At 45.9% G+C, this 21,225-nt stretch overlaps 1 protein-coding gene across 4 annotated transcripts in view; it reads left to right on the plus strand.

Annotated features, from left to right (window-relative positions):
• Positions 1–21,225, plus strand: part of LOC141273619 (uncharacterized) — a 251,595-nt gene that overhangs the window by 137,719 nt on the left and 92,651 nt on the right. For 3 of the 4 annotated variants that reach the window (XM_073685705.1, XM_073685704.1, XM_073685703.1), the window contains one exon: positions 12,834–12,852. The exons of the other annotated variant lie outside the window; for it this stretch is intronic. In XM_073685705.1, the coding sequence (XP_073541806.1) occupies positions 12,834–12,852 (19 nt within the window). The remainder of the gene's footprint in view (positions 1–12,833; positions 12,853–21,225) is intronic. 4 annotated transcript variants of the gene reach the window in all.

Consider the following 21,225-nt stretch of genomic DNA (forward strand, 5'->3'; position numbering starts at 1 on the left):
TAACACTGATGCATGTTTCCTCCGTCCTCTCCTGCCAACCACGTTCAACAGAGAGGGGATGATTATCCTCTTCATCTTCTGACTGTTGCTCGCCCATCACCTCTTCCTCCTCCATTTGTTCCTTGGCTCTTGCACCTTCACTAACAGTATGTCTGGTATCACCAAACCCCCTCGGTCGCAGGAAGCCACCGTCACTTGGCAACCGGCTGTGTGACGACAATCCGGAACTTTGAGACATTCTTATCCCTTCCACATCCTCCTCTTCTTCTGGGACAACCACCTCCTGCCGCACGCTATTCAAAGTCTTCTCCAGCATGTAGATGACCGGAATAGTGATGTTGATGACGGTATTGTCAGCACTATCTAGTTTAGTAGCCATTTCAAAACTGTGCAGAGGTCCTTAATCTGTTCCCACTTCGTAAACGTGATATGCCCCACATCTGTACTGTGTTGGCTTAGGCTATACTACATGAAATACTGCGTCAGGGCTCGTTGCTGCTGCCGCAGTCGCTGCAACATATGCAGAGTGGAATTCCACCGCGTTGGCACATCGCATATCAACCTGTTAACTGTCATGGAGAAAGACCTCTGTATCGATGCAAGCCGATGACATGAAGGATGCGAATGGCGGAAGTGAGCACACAGCTTCCGTACTTTCTGAAGCAGCTCACCCAGGCCAGAATAGTGGAGGAGAAATCACTGTACCACCAGGTTGAGGACGTGAGCCATGCAAGGCACGTGTGTGAGTTGGCCTCGGTGTAGGGCCGCCAACAGGTTCGCACAGTTATCGCACACAGCCTTCCCTGGCTCCAGGTTCAGCGGAGACAGCCATTGCTGAAACTGAGCCTGGAGAGCTGTCCACAACTGTTCAGCTGTATGACTGCGATCTCCAAGGCACATTAATTTGAAGACTGCCTGATTGCGGTGAGCCATGGCTGCACAGTACGGAGGTGGTGTGGATTCGCTCTGCACTGTTGGAAGGCGTGTCTCATTAAGGCAGAGGTTGATTACGCAGGTGGAGGCCCTAGAGGAGGTGGAGGACGCAGAAGCAGTGGAGGAAGTGTGAAATACAGAGGTTTCTTCTGCAAGCCTTGGCGATTCCAAGATTTGTGGAGCAGCCCCTTCTCTGCCTGTCCCAAAAGCCACCAGAGTCACCCAGTGCCCAGTCAGTGAGATGTAACGCCCTTGGCCATGCTTACTTGTCCAGGTGTCTGTGGTGAAATGCATCCTGGCAGATATAGATTTAGTCAAGGTACAGGTGATGTTGTCTGCGACATGCAGGTGTAGCGCAGGCACAGCTTTCTTAGAGAAGTAATGGCGACTGGGCAACTGGTACTGGGGGACTGCGATGGCCATCAGCTTTCGGACACCATCTGTATCTACCAGGCGGAAAGGCAGCATTTCCGTGGCCAACAGATTTGAGATGGTGGAGTTAAACCTCTTCGCTTTGTCATGTGTAGAATGAAACAATCTTTTACGTGACCACAACTGCGGGACCGAGGGCTGGTTGCGGATTGAGAAACGTGTGGTGTGCTCGATGAAACAAACACAGCAGGCATGTCCGCTTCTGTTACAGCTGACGGGCTCTCACTCAGCCTGACTGGAGGAGGTAGAGAACCAGAAGTTTTGCAGTGGGAGACCTGCGTGCACGGTAACAGAGGAGGAGGAATAAGCTGATGGTTGTTGAGGTCCACTGGTCTGAGTGAGCGCAGTGAGATTCCCAGCATAATGCATGTTGTGTGCGCATGTAAAGGTTCATGCATGTAGTAGTCAAATTATTGCACTTTTTCCCTCTACTGAGTTTTTTGTTGCAAAGTGTGCAGATAACGTGAGTTGGCTCATCCTTTGCGGTCTCAAAAAAGGCCCAGGCTGGGCAACCCTTGATATCCCTGAGAGCTGCAGACCCATGACCACTGCTGGCCACAGCCACAGTTGTGGCTAAGGATGCAGTGCTCCTCGTGCTTGCATCACTCCGTGTCTGCACCGTAGGTGGAAGGTAACCTTCTCGTCCTCCTCCTCCACCTCCTCAGATGAGCTACTCGGCTGCGTGACTCTGGGTTCACACCAAGTAGGATCTTCAACCTCGTCATCATCCAATATATTATCCCATTCCTCGCCCTCAGAGTGACCCTTCTCCTCTTGTTGCCCTGACAGAACAATACAGTCTGCATGAGCCTCAGGTATCTGAGTCTCATCAGGATCACCTCCCTCCCTGGTGGTTAACGTCTGGTGACAAGGGTCAGGAACCTGCTCGGATCCTACTCTGTTCTGCCCCGAATCCAATGTAAAAGAAATTTGGGCATCAGTGCAGATGCTTTCCTCCTCTTCTTGACTCTGTGAATGTTTGGAGTACACTTCTGATGCCCATGGTATAGAATGGGTTAACAGTAGAGATGAGCGGTGTTCGACTAGAACTGTTCGCCAATCTCAAATTCGAGCTGTTTTGGGCGGTGTTCGAGTTGTTCCACGAACCCGAACGATTTGCAAAAAATTCGGCTGTTCGAGGTTATGTTCGATAACTGTTCGTGCACCAAAAGCGTGTCCTGCATGTCTGGCGCTATTTAGAGCACCAATCATGCAGGTATTGTCTGCCACTCACTGTAATGCCACAGCCATGGTGGTTGTGGCATTACAGTGATTGCCCAAATCGATGTGAACAATGCCAACAGTGAAACATGAAAAGCCGGCAATTCAGCAGCGGCATACACCGGTACCCGACAATTTAGAACCGAAAGAATAGAGCTTCACACATAGATTAGATAGATATAAACATGTCAGCCACATATATACGAAGTACAGTGAAAGTGCTGCTTACTGTACTTGTCATTTAGCGTAAAGGATTTATCAAAAAAAATAATAGTGTTTTCATGCACCGTCTCTTTAAAAAAGCCGGCCGGCAATTCAGCATCTGTACCCGACAATTTAGAATAGAAGGAATAGAGAATCACACATAGATTAGATAGATAGAAACATGTCAGTCACATATATATGAAGTACAGTGACAGTGTTGCTTACTGTACTTGTCATTTAGTGTAAAGGATTTATTAAAATAAATAATAGTGTTCTCATGCACCGTCTCTTTAAGAAAGCCGGCCGGCAATTCAGCATCTGTACCCGACAATTTATAACAGACAGAATAGAGCTTCACACATAGATTAGATAGATAGAAACATGTCAGTCACATATATATGAAGTACAGTGATAGTGTTGGTTACTGTACTTGTCATTTAGTATTAAAATAAAGGATTTATTATTAAAAAAATTGGCGTGGGGTTCCCCTTAATTTTAGGCTCTAGCGGAGGTTAAGCAGACGACTGGGGCAGATGTTTGAAGCCTGGGAAGGGGGTAATACCCACGGAGCTTCCCAGGCTACTAATATCAGCCCCCAGCTGAATATATAGCCTTTACTAGCTATTAAAATGGGGGACCCCCCCAAAAAAATGACGTGGGGTCCCCCCTAATTTAATAGCTAGCAAAGGCTAGGCAGACAGCTGGGGGCTGATATTAATAGCCCAGGAAGGGAGCCATGAATATTGGCCCCCTCCCAGGCTAGAAACACCAGCCGTCAGCCGCCCCAGAAATGGCGCATTCATAGGATGCGCCAATTCTGGTACTTAGCCTCGCTCTTCCACGCTGCCCTGGTGCGGTGGCAGGGGGTAATAGGGCTGGGGTTGATGTCAGCTTATAATGCCAGCTGACATCAAGCCCAGGTTAGTAATGGAGAGGCGTCTATAAGACACCCCCATTACTAACCCCATAGTCAAAGTTAAAAAAAACACAAACACCCAGAATAAAGTCCTTTAATTGAAATAAAGACACAATTCTTTATTGTTCTAAATTAAACCATACTTACCATCACGCCCATTCCAGCTGAAGCCAACGATCTCCTGTAATAAAAATAAAATAATAAAGCAACCTCATCCTTACCTTCCCATGGTTCCCACGACAGCTTCAGCTCTGCTACATCGAGATGACAGGCTGGACCGCAGCAGAACGCCGCCATCCAGCCTGTCATCCCGCAGACACTGAGAAGAGCAGGCTTGCTTGCGCTCCACATTGTCTCTCTGTGACGGCATAAAGATGAGACGAGGTCATGTCCAATGAACTCGGCTCACCTCATGCACGTCACTTACAGCGTGGGAGAATTCTCACGCTGAAGCGCTGAGTGCAGGAGAATTTTCCCACGCTGTCAGTGACGTGCATGAGGTGAGCCGAGTTCATTGGACATGACCTCGGCTCATCTGGATGCCGTCACAGCGAGACACTGAGGAGCGCAAGCATGCCTGCTCTTCTCAGTGTCTGCGGCATGACAGGCTGGATGGCAGCGTTCTGCTGCGGTCCAGCCTGTCATCTCGATGTAGCAGAGCTGAAGCTGTCGTGGGAACCATGGAAAGGTAAGGATGAGGTTGGTTTATTATTTTTCTTTTATTGCAGGAGATCGTTGGCTTCAGCTGGAATGGGCGTGATGGTAAGTATGGTTTAATTTAGAACAATAAAGAATTGTGTGTTTATTTCAATTAAAGGACTTTATTCTGGGTGTTGTGTTTTTTTTAAATACTTTACTAGAAATTCATGGTGGTCATGTCTAATACTGGCGTGACCCCATGAATTTTGGGCTTGGGGCCAGCTGATAATACCAAGCTGGCCCTAACCCCTTTATTACCCAGTGAGCCACCGCACCAGGGCCCTGGATGAGTTGGGTACAGCGCCAGAAGATGGCGCTTCTATGAACGCGCCATTTTCCGGGGTGGATGCGGACTGCAATTTGCAGCGGGGGGGGGCCCAGAAAGCTTGGGCCTCCCTGCGCTGCGGATTCCAGCCCCCAGCTGCCTAGTTGTACCTGGCTGGACACAAAAACAGGGCGAAGCCCCACGTCAATTTTCTTTAAATTATTTCATGAAATAATTAAGAAAAAAAGGGCTTCCCTATATTGTTGTGTCCGGCCAGGTACAAATAGTCAGCTGGTGGTTGGGGGCAGCCCGTTCCTGCCTGCTGTACCTGGCTGGACACAAATATAGTGCGAAGCCCCACTTCAATTTTTTTTAATTATTTCATGAAATTCATGAAATAATTAAGAAAAAAAGGCCTTCCCTATATTGTTGTGTCCGGCCAGGTACAAATAGGCAGCTGGTGGTTGGGGGCAGCCCATTCCTGCCTGCTGTACCTGGCTGGACACAAATATAGTGCGAAGCCCCACTTCAATTTTTTTAAACTATTTCAGGAAATTCATGAAATAATTAAAAAAAAATTGACGTGGGGCTTCGCACTATATTTGTGTCCAGTCAGGTGCAGCAGGCAGGAACGGGCTGCCCCCAACCACCAGCTGCCTATTTGTACCTGGCCGGACACAACAATATAGGGAAGCCCTTTTTTTCTTAATTATTTCATGAAATAATTTAAAGAAAATTGACGTGGGGCTTCGCCCTGTTTTTGTGTCCAGCCAGGTACAACTAGGCAGCTGGGGGCTGGAATCCGCAGCGCAGGGAGGCCCAAGCTTTCTGGGCCACCCCCGCTGCAAATTGCAGTCCGCAGCCACCCCGGAAAATGGCGCGTTCATAGAAGCGCCATCTTCTGGCGCTGTACCCAACTCATCCAGGGCCCTGATGCGGTGGCTCACTGGGTAATAAAGGGGTTAGGGCCAGCTTGGCATTATCAGCTGGCCCTAAGCCCAAAATTCATGGGGTCACGCCAATATTAGACATGACCACCATGAATTTCTAGTAAAGTATTTAAAAAAAACACAACACCCAGAAAAAAGTCCTTTAATTGAAATAAACACACAATTCTTTATTGTTCTAAATTAAACCATACTTACCATCACGCCCATTCCAGCTGAAGCCAACGATCTCCTGAAATAAAAGAAAAATAATAAAGCAACATCATCCTTACCTTTCCATGGTTCCCATGACAGCTTCAGCTCTGCTACATCGAGATGACAGGCTGGACCGCAGCAGAACGCTGCCATCCAGCCTGTCATCCCGCAGACACTGAGAAGCGCAGGCTTGCTTGCGCTCCACAGTGTCTCTCTGTGAGGGCATCCAGATGAGCCGAGTTAATGTCCAATGAACTCGGCTCACCTCATGCACGTCACTGACAGCGTGGGAAAATTCTCCTGCACTCAGCGCTTCAGCGTTGGAGAATTCTCACACTGAAGCGCTGAGTGCAGGAGAATTCTCCCACGCTGTCAGTGACGTGCAGGAGGTGAGCTGAGTTCATTGGACATGAGCTCTCCTTATGCACGTCACTGACAGCGTGGGAAAATTCTCCTGCACTCAGCGCTTCAGCGTGGGAGAATTCTCACGCTGAAGCGCTGAGTGCAGGAGAATTCTCCCACGCTGTCAGTGACGTGCAGGAGGTGAGCTGAGTTCATTGGACATGAGCTCACCTTATGCACGTCACTGACAGCGTGGGAGAATTCTCCTGCACTCAGCGCTTCAGCGTGAGAATTTTCCCACGCTGTCAGTGACGAGCATGAGGTGCGCCGAGTTCATTGGACATGAACTCGTCTCATCTTTATGCCGTCACAGCCAGACACTGCAGAGCGCAAGCATGCCTGCGCTTCTCAGTGTCTGCGGGATGACAGGCTGGATGGCAGCGTTCTGCTGCGGTCCAGCCTGTCATCTCGATGTAGCAGAGCTGAAGCTGTCGTGGGAACCATGGAAAGGTAAGGATGATGTTGCTTTATTATTTTTCTTTTATTGCAGGAGATCGTTGGCTTCAGCTGGAATGGGCGTGATGGTAAGTATGGTTTAATTTAGAACAATAAAGGATTGTGTCTTTATTTCAATTAAAGGACTTTATTCTGGGTGTTTGTGTTTTCTTTTAACTTTGACTATGGGGTTAGTAATGGGGGTGTCTTATAGACGCCTCTCCATTACTAACCTGGGCTTGATGTCAGCTGGCATTATAAGCTGACATCAACCCCAGCCCTATTACCCCCTGCCACCGCTACAGGGCAGCGTGGAAGAGCGAGGCTAAGTGCCAGAATTGGCGCATCCTATAGATGCGCCATTTCTGGGGCGGCTGACGGCTGGTGTTTCTAGCCTGGGAGGGGGCCAATATTCATGGCTCCCTTCCTGGGCTATTAATATCAGCCCCCAGCTGTCTGCCTAGCCTTTGCTAGCTATTAAATTAGGGGGGACCCCACGTCATTTTTTTGGGGGGGTCCCCCATTTTAATAGCTAGTAAAGGCTATGTATTCAGCTGGGGGCTCATATTAGTAGCCTGGGAAGCTCCGTGGGTATTACCCCCTTCCCAGGCTTCAAACATCTGCCCCAGCTGTCTGCTTAACCTCCGCTAGAGACTAAAATTAAGGGGAACCCCACGCCAATTTTTTTAAATAATAAATCCTTTATTTTAATACTAAATGACAAGTACAGTAACCAACACTATCACTGTACTTATTATATATGTGACTGACATGTTTCTATCTATCTAATCTATGTGTGATGCTCTATTCTGTCTGTTATAAATTGTCGGGTACAGATGCTGAATTGCCGGCCGGCTTTTTTAAAGAGACGGTGCATGAAAACACTATTATTTTTTTTAATAAATCCTTTACACTAAATGACAAGTACAGTAAGCAACATTGTCACTGTACTTCATATATATGTGACTGACATGTTTCTATCTATCTAATCTATGTGTGAAGCTCTATTCTGTCTGTTATAAATTGTCGGGTACAGATGCTGAATTGCCGGCCGGCTTTTTTAAAGAGACAGTGCATGAAAACACTATTATATTTTTTAATAAATCCTTTACACTAAATGACAAGTACAGTAAGCAACACTGTCACTGTACTTCATATATATGTGACTGACATGTTTCTATCTATCTAATCTATGTGTGATTCTCTATTCCTTCTTGTCTAAATTGTCGGGTACTGGTGTATGCCGCTGCTGAATTGCCGGCCGGCTTTTTTAAAGAAAGCGTCTTCTGAGCAGTTTGTCAGCTTTTGGACACCTTTGAAGGTGTTTTCTATGTGTTTCTATGTGTTTTTGTTTGCCTGCCATTGGTTTTAACGGTATTCGACGGTGTTCTAAGGTGTTCGACGAACAGTTCGACGAACAGTTCCTCGAACATCCCGGTGTTCGACGAACCGAACCGAACCCGAACACTACGGGGGTGGCTCAACACTAGTTAACAGTTCTACAGACTCGCTGTGGTTCGCTACAGTCAGTTGGGCGCTTGGACAGTTGTGTCACGAGGGGAAGGGAAGCAAGGGTAATTGGGGTGCCACCTCTGTGGACTGTACTGTGTGTGATGTTGAGGTGTAGGAAGAAGAAGAGAGGCCACTTGAAGTAGTGCTTGCCATCCACTGGAGCACCTGCTCTTTCTGGCCCTTATCAACAAGGCGTATCGCTGGGCGGCTGCCAAAGAGAGTGGAGAAGCCCATCCAGTAACAGAAGTTGTCAGTTCTCTTTGGGTAGGGCAGTGTTGGTTCACTAGCGCTTTCACTAACATTACCACCTACCCCACGTATACCTTGAACACCAAGCCTATTTCCCCTTCCACCACGACCTCTCTTTTTCCTACTCATGTTGCTCAGATACTGTAGTAGGAGCACACTATTAGCAAAACAAAATTAGATTTTTTCCTCTGCAACAGGTCTGCACACACCTGAATTTAAGCCGCACTAAATGACAAGGTAAGATATGGCTTGCTGTATGACGTTACTAACCGAACAAAGTATTTTTTTTACTGTGGATGACGCCTATATAATATAGGAGATTTTCTCCAAACTCTTTCAAACTGAGATGTTTCTGCTGTATAGTGTTAGGAGCCGAACAAAGTATTTTTTTTACTGTGGATGAGGCCTGTATAACATAGGAGATATTCTCCTATTTCAAACTGAGATGTCCCTGCGATATAACGTTAGGAACCGAACAAAGTATTTTTTTTACTGTGGATGACGCCTATATAACATAGGAGATTTTCTCCAAACTATTTCAAACTAAGATGTTCCTGCTGCATAGTGTTAGGAATCGAACAAAGTATTTTTTTTACTGTGGATGAGGCCTGTATAACATAGGAGATATTCTTCAAACTATTTCAAACTGAGATGTCCCAGCTGTATAACATTAGGAACTGAACATAGTATTTTTTTTATTGTGGATGACGACTGTATAACATAGGAGATATTCTCCAAACTATTTCAAACTCAGATCTAGCCTGCTGTATAATGTTAGAAACAGCAAAAAATAGATTTTTTTGACTCTGCACAATACAGCTGAATTTCACCGCTACCAATAGGACTAGGTGGCTTATAGCAGAGTGTAACACGTATGCGTCAGAAAAAAATATTTTTTGGACTCTGTCTAGCAACAGAAAAAAATACATTTTTTACTCTGAAAACAGCTGAAGTTAACCCCCACTAACGTAGTAGCTGATGTATAGCAAAGTGTACGACGTTTGTCACGCAAAAAAAAACTTTGGTGGACTGTGCCTAGCAAGACAAAAAAATCTATTTTTTTACTCTGAAAACAGATGAATTTCACTCCCACTAAGACAGTAGGTGGCTTTTAGCAGACTGTATCACGTTTGCCACACAAAAAAAATCTTTGGTGGACTGTGGCTAGCAACAGAAAAAAAAAATTGTTTTACTGTGAAAAAAACCTGAAGTTCATCCACAAAAAATATGACAAACTGGGCTAACACAGCTTGCACTATCACATTAGCAAATGAAAGAAAAAGGTTTTTGTGCTCTGCACTCAGAAGCTCTGCACTGACAAGCTCTGCGTATAGCTGAATTTCAACCCCACAAAATCAAAAAGTGGCCTACAAGTGCTTGCTTGCTTTATCACATTAGCAAGTGCAAAAATAGATTGAAGGTCTGCATGGAGCACAGACAGTACAACCGATGCACAACACTCATTTGTGCCAAAGGGCCCTGCTCTTTCTATCAAAATCTCAGTAATTGCACAAAAACAAAAAAAAGGGCTGCAAGGTCGATTGAACAGCACAGGACTTGTCTATTCTATCTGACTTCCACAGAAGCGCCCATCTATCTAGCTAATATCTTTCATTACACAGGACACAGCACACTCAGCAGCATCTATCTCCTTCAGTGACATGCATAAAATGGTGCTGAGGGAACATGGCTGTTTTTTATATGGAGAGGACATGTGATTTCAGCAGCCAATTGCAAAAGCCCTTGTGTCTGGGACACTGTGGATGCTTCCTGCGCTCTAATTGGCTAGCCACGCTTTCCTGACTTAAAGTTACCGCCTACAGGAAAAAAAAAACGTGCGCCGTTGACCTGTTCTGAGCTATCACCAGCTCCCCCCCATTCATCTGCCATGTCTCCCCGCTCATCATACACAAGCACTATGCTAGCAAAACTGTAAAAAACGCTGTAGTTGGCCCTGCAAATCCCAGTCAAAGATTGGGCAGCCGAGCTGTCAATCAAAGCACCGAGACTTGCCACTCACAGGATTGGACAGCCAAGCAGTCCATCAAAACACAGCAAGAACCAGTTCAATAGGACAGAATAGCAATTCCACACAGAATGCAGGAATCGTGACAACTGTGCTTCCTTTTGAGCCACTCCTTTGTTGCCTTGGCTATATGTTTTGGGTCATTGTCTTGCTGGAAGACCCAGCCACGACCCATCTTCAATGCTCTTACTAAGGGAAGGAGGTTGTTGGGCAAAATCTCACGGTACATGACCCCATCCATCTTCCCTTCAGTACGGTGCAGTCGTCATGTCCCCTTTGCAGAAAAGCACACCCAAAGTATAATGTTTCCCCCACCATGCTTCACGGTTGGGACGATGTCGGGTTGTACTCATCCTTCTTCCTCCAAACATGGCAAGTTGAGTTAATGCCAAAGAGCTCAATTTTTGTCTCATCTGACCATAGCACCTTCTCCCAATAACTCACAAAATCATCCATCTGTTCATTGGCAAATTTCAGATGGGCCTGCACATGTGCCTTCTTGAGCAGGGGGACCTTGCGGGCACTGCAGGATTTTAAACTTTTAAGGCGTACTGTGTTACCAATGGTTTTCTTGGTGACTGTGGTCCCAGCTGCCTTGAGATCATTAACATTTTTCCCTCGTGTAGTTTTAGGCTGATCTCTCACCTTCCTCATGATCAAGGATACCCCACGAGGTGAGATTTTGCATGGTGCCCCAGATCGATGTCGATTGACAGTCATTTTCTATTTCTTCCATTTTCTTACTATTGCACCAACAGTTGTCTCCTTCTCACCCAGCGTCTTACTTATGGTTTTGTAGCCTATTCCAGCTTTGTGCAGGTCTGTGATCTTGTCCCTGACATCCTTAGAAAGCTCTTTTGTCTTGCCCATGTTGTAGAGGTTAGAGTCTGACTGATTAATTGAGTCTGTGGACAGGAGTCTTTTATACAGGTGACTATGTAAGACAGCTGTCTTTAATGCAGGTAACGAGTTGATTAGGAGCGTCTAACTGGTCTGTAGGAGCCAGAACTCATAATGGTTTGTAGGGGATCAAATACTTATTTCTCATTGCAAAATGCAAAAAAATGTATCTAATTTATACTATGTGATTTTCTTGATTTTTTTGGGATATTCTATCCATCAATGTTAAAATTAACCTACCCTTAAAATTATAGACTGTTCATGTCTTTGTCAGTGGGCAAACTTACAAAAACAGCAAGGGATCAAATACTTATTTCCCCCACTGTAAGTAATCAAAAAAAGATTGGTGGGGGTCCAACACTCGACACCACCTACCAAACAGATGGTATCATCTCCTGTGACAGTTGGAAGTAAACTGTGTAATGATCACACCCAGGTACTGCAGATCAGCAGCTCTGATCAAAGGAAATAGGAACTGGTTTGCAGTAGCCAGCAGCAGCCACTAAACAGTGTAGAGAGCTGTGCTGTTTGGCTCCACATGCTAATTACATCTGGCCACCTCTGGAGCTAGTAAAAGCTGATTGGTGGGAGTGCCAGGTGTCCACTACCAATCTTACATTGAAAATGTATCTAAAGAATTGGTCATTACTAGTATCAAAGTAGTAGAAAACACCTTTAATGATGTCTCTTGTGCAATTTCCCCTGTGTTTGAGATATTAAATGGGTAGTCCGAAACCAATATTTCTTTTAATGCATAGTGACAGTACGCTCCCTTGCCAGCTCTGATGAGAAGTGACAAGCCGGCAAGAGACCGCATTGAAAGTGCCCATTGTAAGGAGATAACCCAGCGAGCAGAATAAGCAGCAACCAGTCCCACCCCCAAAAGTGATGCCCCTTGCAGGGGCGAGGTTAGTCACCTTGCAATGCAGACTGACAGTGCGCTCTCTTGTCGGCTAGTCTTTTCTCATCAGAGCTGGCGAGTTAGCGTACTGTCACTGTGCATAAAAATGACTATTGCACAGTGGCAAGATCCTAATGAGCATTTGTCAAAATTGACAACACATGCTCAGTAGAGCAGGGACTAACCCAGCCCCTGAAATGGATGTGACTGATGAAGCTTCATTGGGGGAAGAGCCTGAAGCAGTGACCAAAGCCTCTGCCCTCTGATGATGTCTCATTTGAATTAACTGGGAATTTTCAAACAAAGCATCATCAAACAGGAAGGAGTTAAAAAAAATAAAGAAGTTAGATAGAGTAGTATGGAAATGATAAGGACTTTTTAATTAATGTATATTAGAAAAGAGATTACATAATGCAATTGAATAGACAGACATTTAAGATTAAAATAAATGTTAGTATAGTACTACCCATTTAATGTAATATTTGTAATAATGCTCATAATAAAAGGTGTATACAGATATTTGACAGACATGAATAAATCATTTCAGTCATTAATTTTCTATCATTATGTAATATATTGTATTTCTTTATGTGCAGGGTTTTATGGAAGCAGAAAGTAAGTTCTGATTTATTTTTCCTAAATACAAAATACCACAAAAGCATAAGACATTTGACAGCGTAAATCAACTGGCATTGAAAAGTTTTAAGTTTATTTTTCTCCAAAAATCTTTTCACAGAACCCTTTTTTCCCCAATGAAAATATTTTATACATTAGAGGGGTGGAGAGTTTATAATAGCTGTAAGTAGGCCATTGTGCTGGTCTCAGCTGGTAGTTACTGCGGGAAGGGCAGAGGGATCTTAAGTAGAGATGAGCGGTGTTCGACTAGAACTGTTCGCCAATCTCAAATTCGAGCTGTTTTGGGCGGTGTTCGAGTTGTTCGACGAACCCGAACGATTTGCAAAAAATTCGGCTGTTCGAGGTTATGTTCGATAACTGTTCATGCACCAAAAGCGTGTCCTGCATGTCTGGCGCTATTTAGAGCACCAATCATGCAGGGATTGTCTGCCACTCACTGTAATGCCACAGCCATGGTGGTTGTGGCATTACAGTGATTGCCCAAATCGATGGGAACAGTGCCAACAGTGAAACATGAAAAGCCGGCAATTCAGCAGCGGCATACACCGGTACCCGACAATTTAGAACCGAAAGAATAGAGCTTCACACATAGATTAGATAGATATAAACATGTCAGCCACATATATACGAAGTACAGTGAAAGTGCTGCTTACTGTACTTGTCATTTAGCGTAAAGGATTTATCAAAAAAAATAATAGTGTTTTCATGCACTGTCTCTTTAAAAAAGCCGGCCGGCAATTCAGCAGGGTACCCGACAATTTATAACAGACAGAATAGAGCTTCACACATAGATTAGATAGATAGAAACATGTCAGTCACATATATATGAAGTACAGTGACAGTGTTGATTACTGTACTTGTCATTTAGTGTAAAGGATTTATTAAAAAAAATAATAGTGTTTTCATGCACCGTCTCTTTAAAAAAGCCGGCCGGCAATTCAGCATCTGTACCCAACAATTTAGAATAGAAGGAATAGAGAATCAAACATAGATTAGATAGATAGAAACATGTCAGTCACATATATATGAAGTACAGTGACAGTGTTGCTTACTGTACTTGTCATTTAGTGTAAAGGATTTATTAAAAAAAATAATAGTGTTTTCATGCACCGTCTCTTTAAGAAAGCCGGCCGGCAATTCAGCATCTGTACCCGACAATTTATAACAGACAGAATAGAGCTTCACACATAGATTAGATAGATAGAAACATGTCAGTCACATATATATGAAGTACAGTGATAGTGTTGGTTACTGTACTTGTCATTTAGTATTAAAATAAAGGATTTATTATTAAAAAAATTGGCGTGGGGTTCCCCTTAATTTTAGGCTCTAGCGGAGGTTAAGCAGACAGCTGGGCCAGATGTTTGAAGCCTGGGAAGGGGGTAATACCCACGGAGCTTCCCAGGCTACTAATATCAGCCCCCAGCTGAATACATAGCCTTTACTAGCTATTAAAATGGGGGACCCCCCCAAAAAAATGACGTGGGGTCCCCCCTAATTTAATAGCTAGCAAAGGCTAGGCAGACAGCTGGGGGCTGATATTAATAGCCCAGGAAGGGAGCCATGAATATTGGCCCCCTCCCAGGCTAGAAACACCAGCCGTCAGCCGCCCCAGAAATGGCGCATTCATAGGATGCGCCAATTCTGGCACTTAGCCTCGCTCTTCCACGCTGCCCTGGTGCGGTAGCAGGGGGTAATAGGGTTGGGGTTGATGTCAGCTTATAATGCCAGCTGACATCAAGCCCAGGTTAGTAGTGGAGAGGTGTCTATAAGACACCCCCATTACTAACCCCATAGTGAAAATTAAAAAAATACACAAACACCCAGAATAAAGTCCTTTAATTGAAATAAAAACACAATCTTTTATTGTTCTAATTTAAACCATACTTACCATCACGCCCATTCCAGCTGAAGCCAACGATCTCCTGCAATAAAAGAAAAATAATAAAGCAACCTCATCCTTACCTTTCCATGGTTCCCACGACAGCTTCAGCTCTGCTACATCGAGATGACAGGCTGGACCGCAGCAGAACGCTGCCATCCAGCCTGTCATCCCGCAGACACTGAGAAGCGCAGGCTTGCTTGCGCTCTGCAGTGTCTGGCTGTGACGGCATCCAGATGAGCCGAGTTCATGTCCAATGAACTCGGCGCACCTCATGCACGTCACTGACAGCGTGGGAGAATTCTCCTGCACTCAGCACTTCAGCGTGAGAATTCTCCCACGCTGTCAGTGACGTACATGAGGTCAGCGGAGTTCATTGGACATGAATGAGCTCACCTCATGCACTTCACTGACAGCGTTGGAGAATTCTCACGCTGAAGTGCTGAGTGCAGGAGAATTCTCCCACGCTGTCAGTGACGTGCATGAGGTGCGCCGAGTTCATTGGACATGAACTCGTCTCATCTTTATGCCGTCACAGCCAGACACTGCAGAGCGCAAGCATGCCTGCGCTTCTCAGTGTCTGCGGGATGACAGGCTGGATGGCAGCGTTCTGCTGCGGTCCAGCCTGTCATCTCGATGTAGCAGAGCTGAAGCTGTCGTGGGAACCATGGAAAGGTAAGGATGAGGTTGCTTAATTATTTTACTTTTATTGCAGAAGACATTGGCTTCAGCTGGAATGGGCGTGATGGTAAGTATGGTTTAATTTAGAACAATAAAGAATTGTGTGTTTATTTCAATTAAAGGACTTTTTTCTGGGTGTTTGTGTTTTTTTTAAATACTTTACTAGAAATTCATGGTGGTCATGTCTAATATTGGCGTGACCCCATGAATTTCGGGCTTAGGGCCAGCTGATAATGCCAAGCTGGCCCTAACCCCTTTATTACCCAGTGAGCCACCGCACCAGGGCCCTGGATGAGTTGGGTACAGCCCCAGAAGATGGTGCTTCTATGAATGCGCCATTTTCCGGGGTGGCTGCGGACTGCATTTTGCAGCGGGGGGGACCCAGAAAGCTTGGGCCTCCCTGCGCTGCAGATTCCAGCCCCCAGCTGCCTAGTTGTACCTGGCTGGAGACAAAAATAGGGCGAAGCCCCACGTATTTTTTTTTTTAATTATTTCATGAAATTCATGAAATAATTAAGAAAAAAAGGGCTTCCCTATATTGTTGTGTCCGGCCAGGTACAAATAGGCAGCTGGTGGTTGGGGGCAGCCCGTTCCTGCCTGCTGTACCTGGCTGGACACAAATATAGGGCAAAGCCTCACGTCAATTTTTTTTTTAATTATTTCATGAAACTAGATGGTGGCCCGATTCTAACGCATCGGGTATTCTAGAATATGTATGTGGCAGACCCGACGCAATCAGCAGAGCGGTGTTTAAATTTGGCGCCAAAATCGCTGACTGGTCGCGGCCAGCAACCGCGACCAATCAGCAAAGCGGTGTTGAAATTTGGCGACTATATCGCTGATTGGTCACGGCCGGCGGTCACGACTAATCAGCAGAGCGGGGTTTAAATTTTGCGCCAATAATGCTGATTGGTCGCGGTATCGACCAATCAGCAAAGCGGTGTTTACATTTTGCGTCAATAATGCTGATTGGTTGCCGTCGCAACCAATCAGCAAAGCGGTGTTTAAATTTGGCGCCAATAATGGTGATTGGTCACGACCGCGACCATTCAGCAGAGCGGTGTTTAAATTTGGCGGCAACAATGTTGATTAGTCGCGGCCGGCGGTCGCGACCAATCAGCAGAGCGGGGTTTAAATTTGGCGCCAAAATCGCTAATTGGTCGCGGCCGGCAACTGTGACCAATCAGCAGAGCGGGGTTTAAATTTGGCGCCAATACTGCTGATTTGTCGTGGCCGGCAACCGTGACCAATCAGCCGAGCAGGGTTTAAATTTGGCGCCAATACTGCTGATTGGTCGCGGACGGCGACCGCAATCAATCAGCAGAGCGGTGTTTAAATTTGGCGCCAATAATGCTGATTAGTCGCGGCCGGCATCCGCGACCAATTAGCAGAGCGGGGTTTAAATTTGGTGCCAATCTCGCTGATTGGTCGCGGCTGGAGTACGCGACCAATCAGCAGAGCGTTGTTTAAATTTGGCGCCAATCTCACTGATTGGACGCGTCTGGGGTCCGTGACCAATCAGCAGAGCGTTGTTTAAATTTGGCGCCAAGCTCTCTGATTGGTCGCGGCCGCTATTTAAATGTGGCGCCCAAATCGGTGATTGGTCGCGGGCAGCGTCCGCGACCAATCAGCAGAGCGGTGTTTAACTTTAGCGCCAAGATCACTGATTGGTCGCGTGCGGAGAGCGCGACCAATCAGCTAATCGTATTGGTGAGGACCGGGGAGCGCCGCTGCCTGGTTGGATACTTCCGCTGCGAGAACCCGGGACATGAGCGACTGGTCGCAGCAGAAGTATCCCGACCCGCAGCGCAGCTCCCCGGTCCTCCCTTGACACCCTAGCCGCTGATGTCCCCACAGTATCCGCATGGTGTTACAAAGATCCGGACATTTGTGTTAAAAATCGCTGATTGGTCGCTGGTGCTGCCAGCGACCAATCACCGATTTGGGCGCCAAATTTAAATATCGGCCGCAACCAATCACCGATCTTGGCTCCACATTTAAACACCGCTGAGCTGATTGGTCGCCGACGCTGGGCGCGACCAATCACCGATTTTGGCGCCACATTTAAATAGCGTCCGCGACCAATCAGTACAGCGGTGTTTAAATGTGGAGCCAAGATGGGTGATTGGTCGCGGCCGATATTTAAATTTGGCGCCCAAATCGGTGATTGGTCGCGGGCAGCGCCAGCGACCAATCAGCGATTTTTAACACAAATGTCCGGACCTTTGTAACACCATGCGGATACTGTGGGGAGATCAGCAGCTAGGGTGTGAAGGGAGGACCGGGGAGCGGCGCTGCGGGTCGAGATACTTCTGCTGCGAGTACCCGCTCATGTCCCGGGTTCTCGGAGCGGAAGTATCCAACCAGGCAGCGCCGCTGACATCCATGCGGCTAGGGTGTGAAGGGAGGACCGGGGAGCGGCGCTGACATCCAATTGGTCGCGGCCGCTATTTAAATGTGCCGCACAAATCGGTGATTGGTCGCCGTCTTGACCGCGACCAATCACTGATCTTGCCGCCAAAGTTAAACACTACTGTGCTGATTGGTCGCGGACGCTGCCCGCGACCAATCACCGATTTGTGCGCCAAATTTAAATATCAGCCTCATGCACGTCACTGACAGCGTGGGAAAATTCTCCTGCACTCAGCGCGAGAATTCTCCCACGCTGTCAGTGACGTACATGAGGTGAGCCGAGTTCATTGTCGGCTCATCTGGATGCCGTCACAGTCAGACACTGAGGAGCGCAAGCATGCCTGCGCTTCTCAGTGTCTGCGGGATGACAGGCTGGATGGCAGCGTTCTGCTGCGGTCCAGCCTGTCATCTCGATGTAGCAGAGCTGAAGCTGTCGTGGGAACCATGGAAAGGTAAGGATGATGTTGCTTTATTATTTTTCTTTTATTGCAGGAGATCGTTGGCTTCAGCTGGAATGGGCGTGATGGTAAGTATGGTTTAATTTAGAACAATAAAGGATTGTGTGTTTATTTCAATTAAAGGACTTTATTCTGGGTGTTTGTGTTTTCTTTTAACTTTGACTATGGGGTTAATAATGGGGGTGTCTTATAGACGCCTCTCCATTACTAACCTGGGCTTGATGTCAGCTGGCAATATAAGCTGACATCAACCCCAGCCCTATTACCCCACTGCCACCGCTACAGGGCAGTGGGAAGAGCGAGGCTAAGTGCCAGAATTGGCGCATCCTATGAATGCGCCATTTCTGGGGCGGCTGACGGCTGGTGTTTCTAGCCTGGGAGGGGGCCAATATTCATGACACCCTTCCTGGGCTATTAATATCAGCCCCCAGCTGTCTGCCTAGCCTTTGCTAGCTATTAAATTAGGGGGGACCCCACGTCATTTTTTTGGGGGGGTCCCCCATTTTAATAGCTAGTAAAGGCTATGTATTCAGCTGGGGGCTCATATTAGTAGCCTGGGAAGCTCCGTGGGTATTACCCCCTTCCCAGGCTTCAAACATCTGCCCCAGCCGTCTGCTTAACCTCCGCTAGAGACTAAAATTAAGGGGAACCCCACGCCAATTTTTTTTAATAATAAATCCTTTATTTTAATACTAAATGACAAGTACAGTAACCAACACTGTCACTGTACTTCATATATATGTGACTGACATGTTTCTATCTATCTAATCTATGTGTGAGGCTCTATTCCTTCTTGTCTAAATTGTCGGGTACCGGTGTATGCCGCTGCTGAATTGCCGGCCGGCTTTTTTAAAGAAAGCGTCTTCTGAGCAGTTTGTCAGCTTTTGGACACCTTTGAAGGTGTTTTCTATGTGTTTCTATGTGTTTTTGTTTGCCTGCCATTGGTTTTAATGGTGTTCGACGGTGTTCTAAGGTGTTCGACGAACAGTTCGACGAACAGTTCCTCGAACATCCCGGTGTTCGACGAACCGAACCCGAACACTACGGGGGTGGCTCAACACTAATCTTAAGTATCAATGCCCTTAGATGTTGGGTATTCTGTGGGTGGATGATGGAGAGGATGTGCAGACTGGTTTCATTTCTAGAGGAAAACATGAAAATGTAAGGTTGAGTTATGTATGATCTTCATAAAATAACCAAAAAGTCTATTTGTACTGCAATGGGGTACCACATTGTATTGGATAACTTTGGATTCTCTATTAATTGAAAGTGGAATCACATGACTTTTCTTGAGCAGATATCAACTCATGATTCTTTTCCTTGCGTCCATCTGTTTTTTTGCATTAAGTTTTTAATATATCTGGCCTATTCCCTCATGGAGATAAATGCTGATGCATAAATAGATCTCATTATGTGTCACTCTGTATTTAGCTCCGCATTAATTTTATGAGAATTTTGATCTTTACAGGGTTAGCTGCTTTTGAAAACCATTTCTTGAAATGATTCCCTGATTATAAGCTGTGTGCTCTGCTGCTGGAACCCCAGTTTATAAACTCCATATAAAAATATTGTTATCAATTGCAATATTTATTAATACATGTAAATGCCTCACATAAGGAAATTTACACAAGGAATTGCAGCCTAGCCATAACCAAGTCCTTGTGTTCAGTGTTGTGGACTGTGCTCCTTAAGATCACATACTCTGTTATGAAGTACAGGTAAACTTTACCTGTTTCTTTATTCGGTTTTCATGTGTGTGGTTTTGCTGCCTCCATTCTGAATCTATAATGTGCACATTTCAATAAGAATAAGTAAAACCCATTGCATGAACAGGTGTGTCCAACCTTTTGACTGGTACTGTATATTGAGGCAAAACCTGGAATCTGTGTAAAGGACATACATTTTTCCTAAATCCAAATAATAAAATCACAGTGTCTAAATATTTTTACTAGTGTTGAGCGAACATGCTCGACACTGCTCGGTACTCGCCCGAGCATCACGCTACTCGGGATGTTCGGCGAGCACCGAACATTTCCGGGTTACTCGGGCGGGAGCTCGGGTCTCCGCCCTGCATGTTTGGCACTCTTTACAGAGCCAATGAACATGCAGGGATTGCCAGCCAGTCACTGTAATGCCGCAGCCATGTTGGTTGTGGGCATTACATTGATTGGCTGGCCGCACAGCGTCACCTCGAGTATTTAAAACCGGGCGCCGCCATCTTGGACACAGACGGCTGGGATCAGACAGTGTAGGGACAGCGCTGCTGATTTAGGGAGAGATATATACTGCAAAATAGTTAGTGCAAGGTCTGTAAAGGCTGCCAGATCAAACAAACAGTCTTTCTCAGGACTAATATCCATCCCAGATACCAGGCAGGCTGGTTGTATAGGAGACGCAGTGGTTATACCAGCAAACGCTGCATTACAGTCCTGTGTGCTCCTGTTGCTGAAATTGCTGGACTTAGCTCCAGGTCTCGGGGGCCAGGAAAAATCCTTTTTTTTTCATATAAATCCTCTTTTTTTTTTCCTCCTTCACACTGTACAAATATCCGTCTTATTAACCTTTTCGTGTCCCCACCACCAGCCCCCCCCAAAAAAATAGTGTCTCCCTGATTTTTCAGACACAAATATATCTGTTGAAAATAGTCTGGTGTAGGCCAGAGAGACAGAAGTGTGGTTTTGCTGTTCCACGCTAAAAAATCTCTATTATCCTGTTTTTGGCATTTTTTGCCGTAAAAAAAAACACTAATAGTGTCTCCCTGATTTTTCAGACACAAATATATCTGTTGAAAATAGGCTGGTGTAGGCCAGAGAGACAGAAGTGTGGTTTTGCAGTTCCATGGTTCAAACCACTGTATTATCCACTTTTGGGCCATTTGTATCTAAAAAAAAACAGTTTGAGTGTGTCGCTCACTGTTCA

Source organism: Phyllobates terribilis, unplaced genomic scaffold (assembly GCF_046119375.1).
Source record: "Phyllobates terribilis strain yellow unplaced genomic scaffold, ASM4611937v1 Scaffold_5__5_contigs__length_657084704, whole genome shotgun sequence".
NCBI classification, from domain to species: domain Eukaryota; kingdom Metazoa; phylum Chordata; class Amphibia; order Anura; family Dendrobatidae; genus Phyllobates; species Phyllobates terribilis.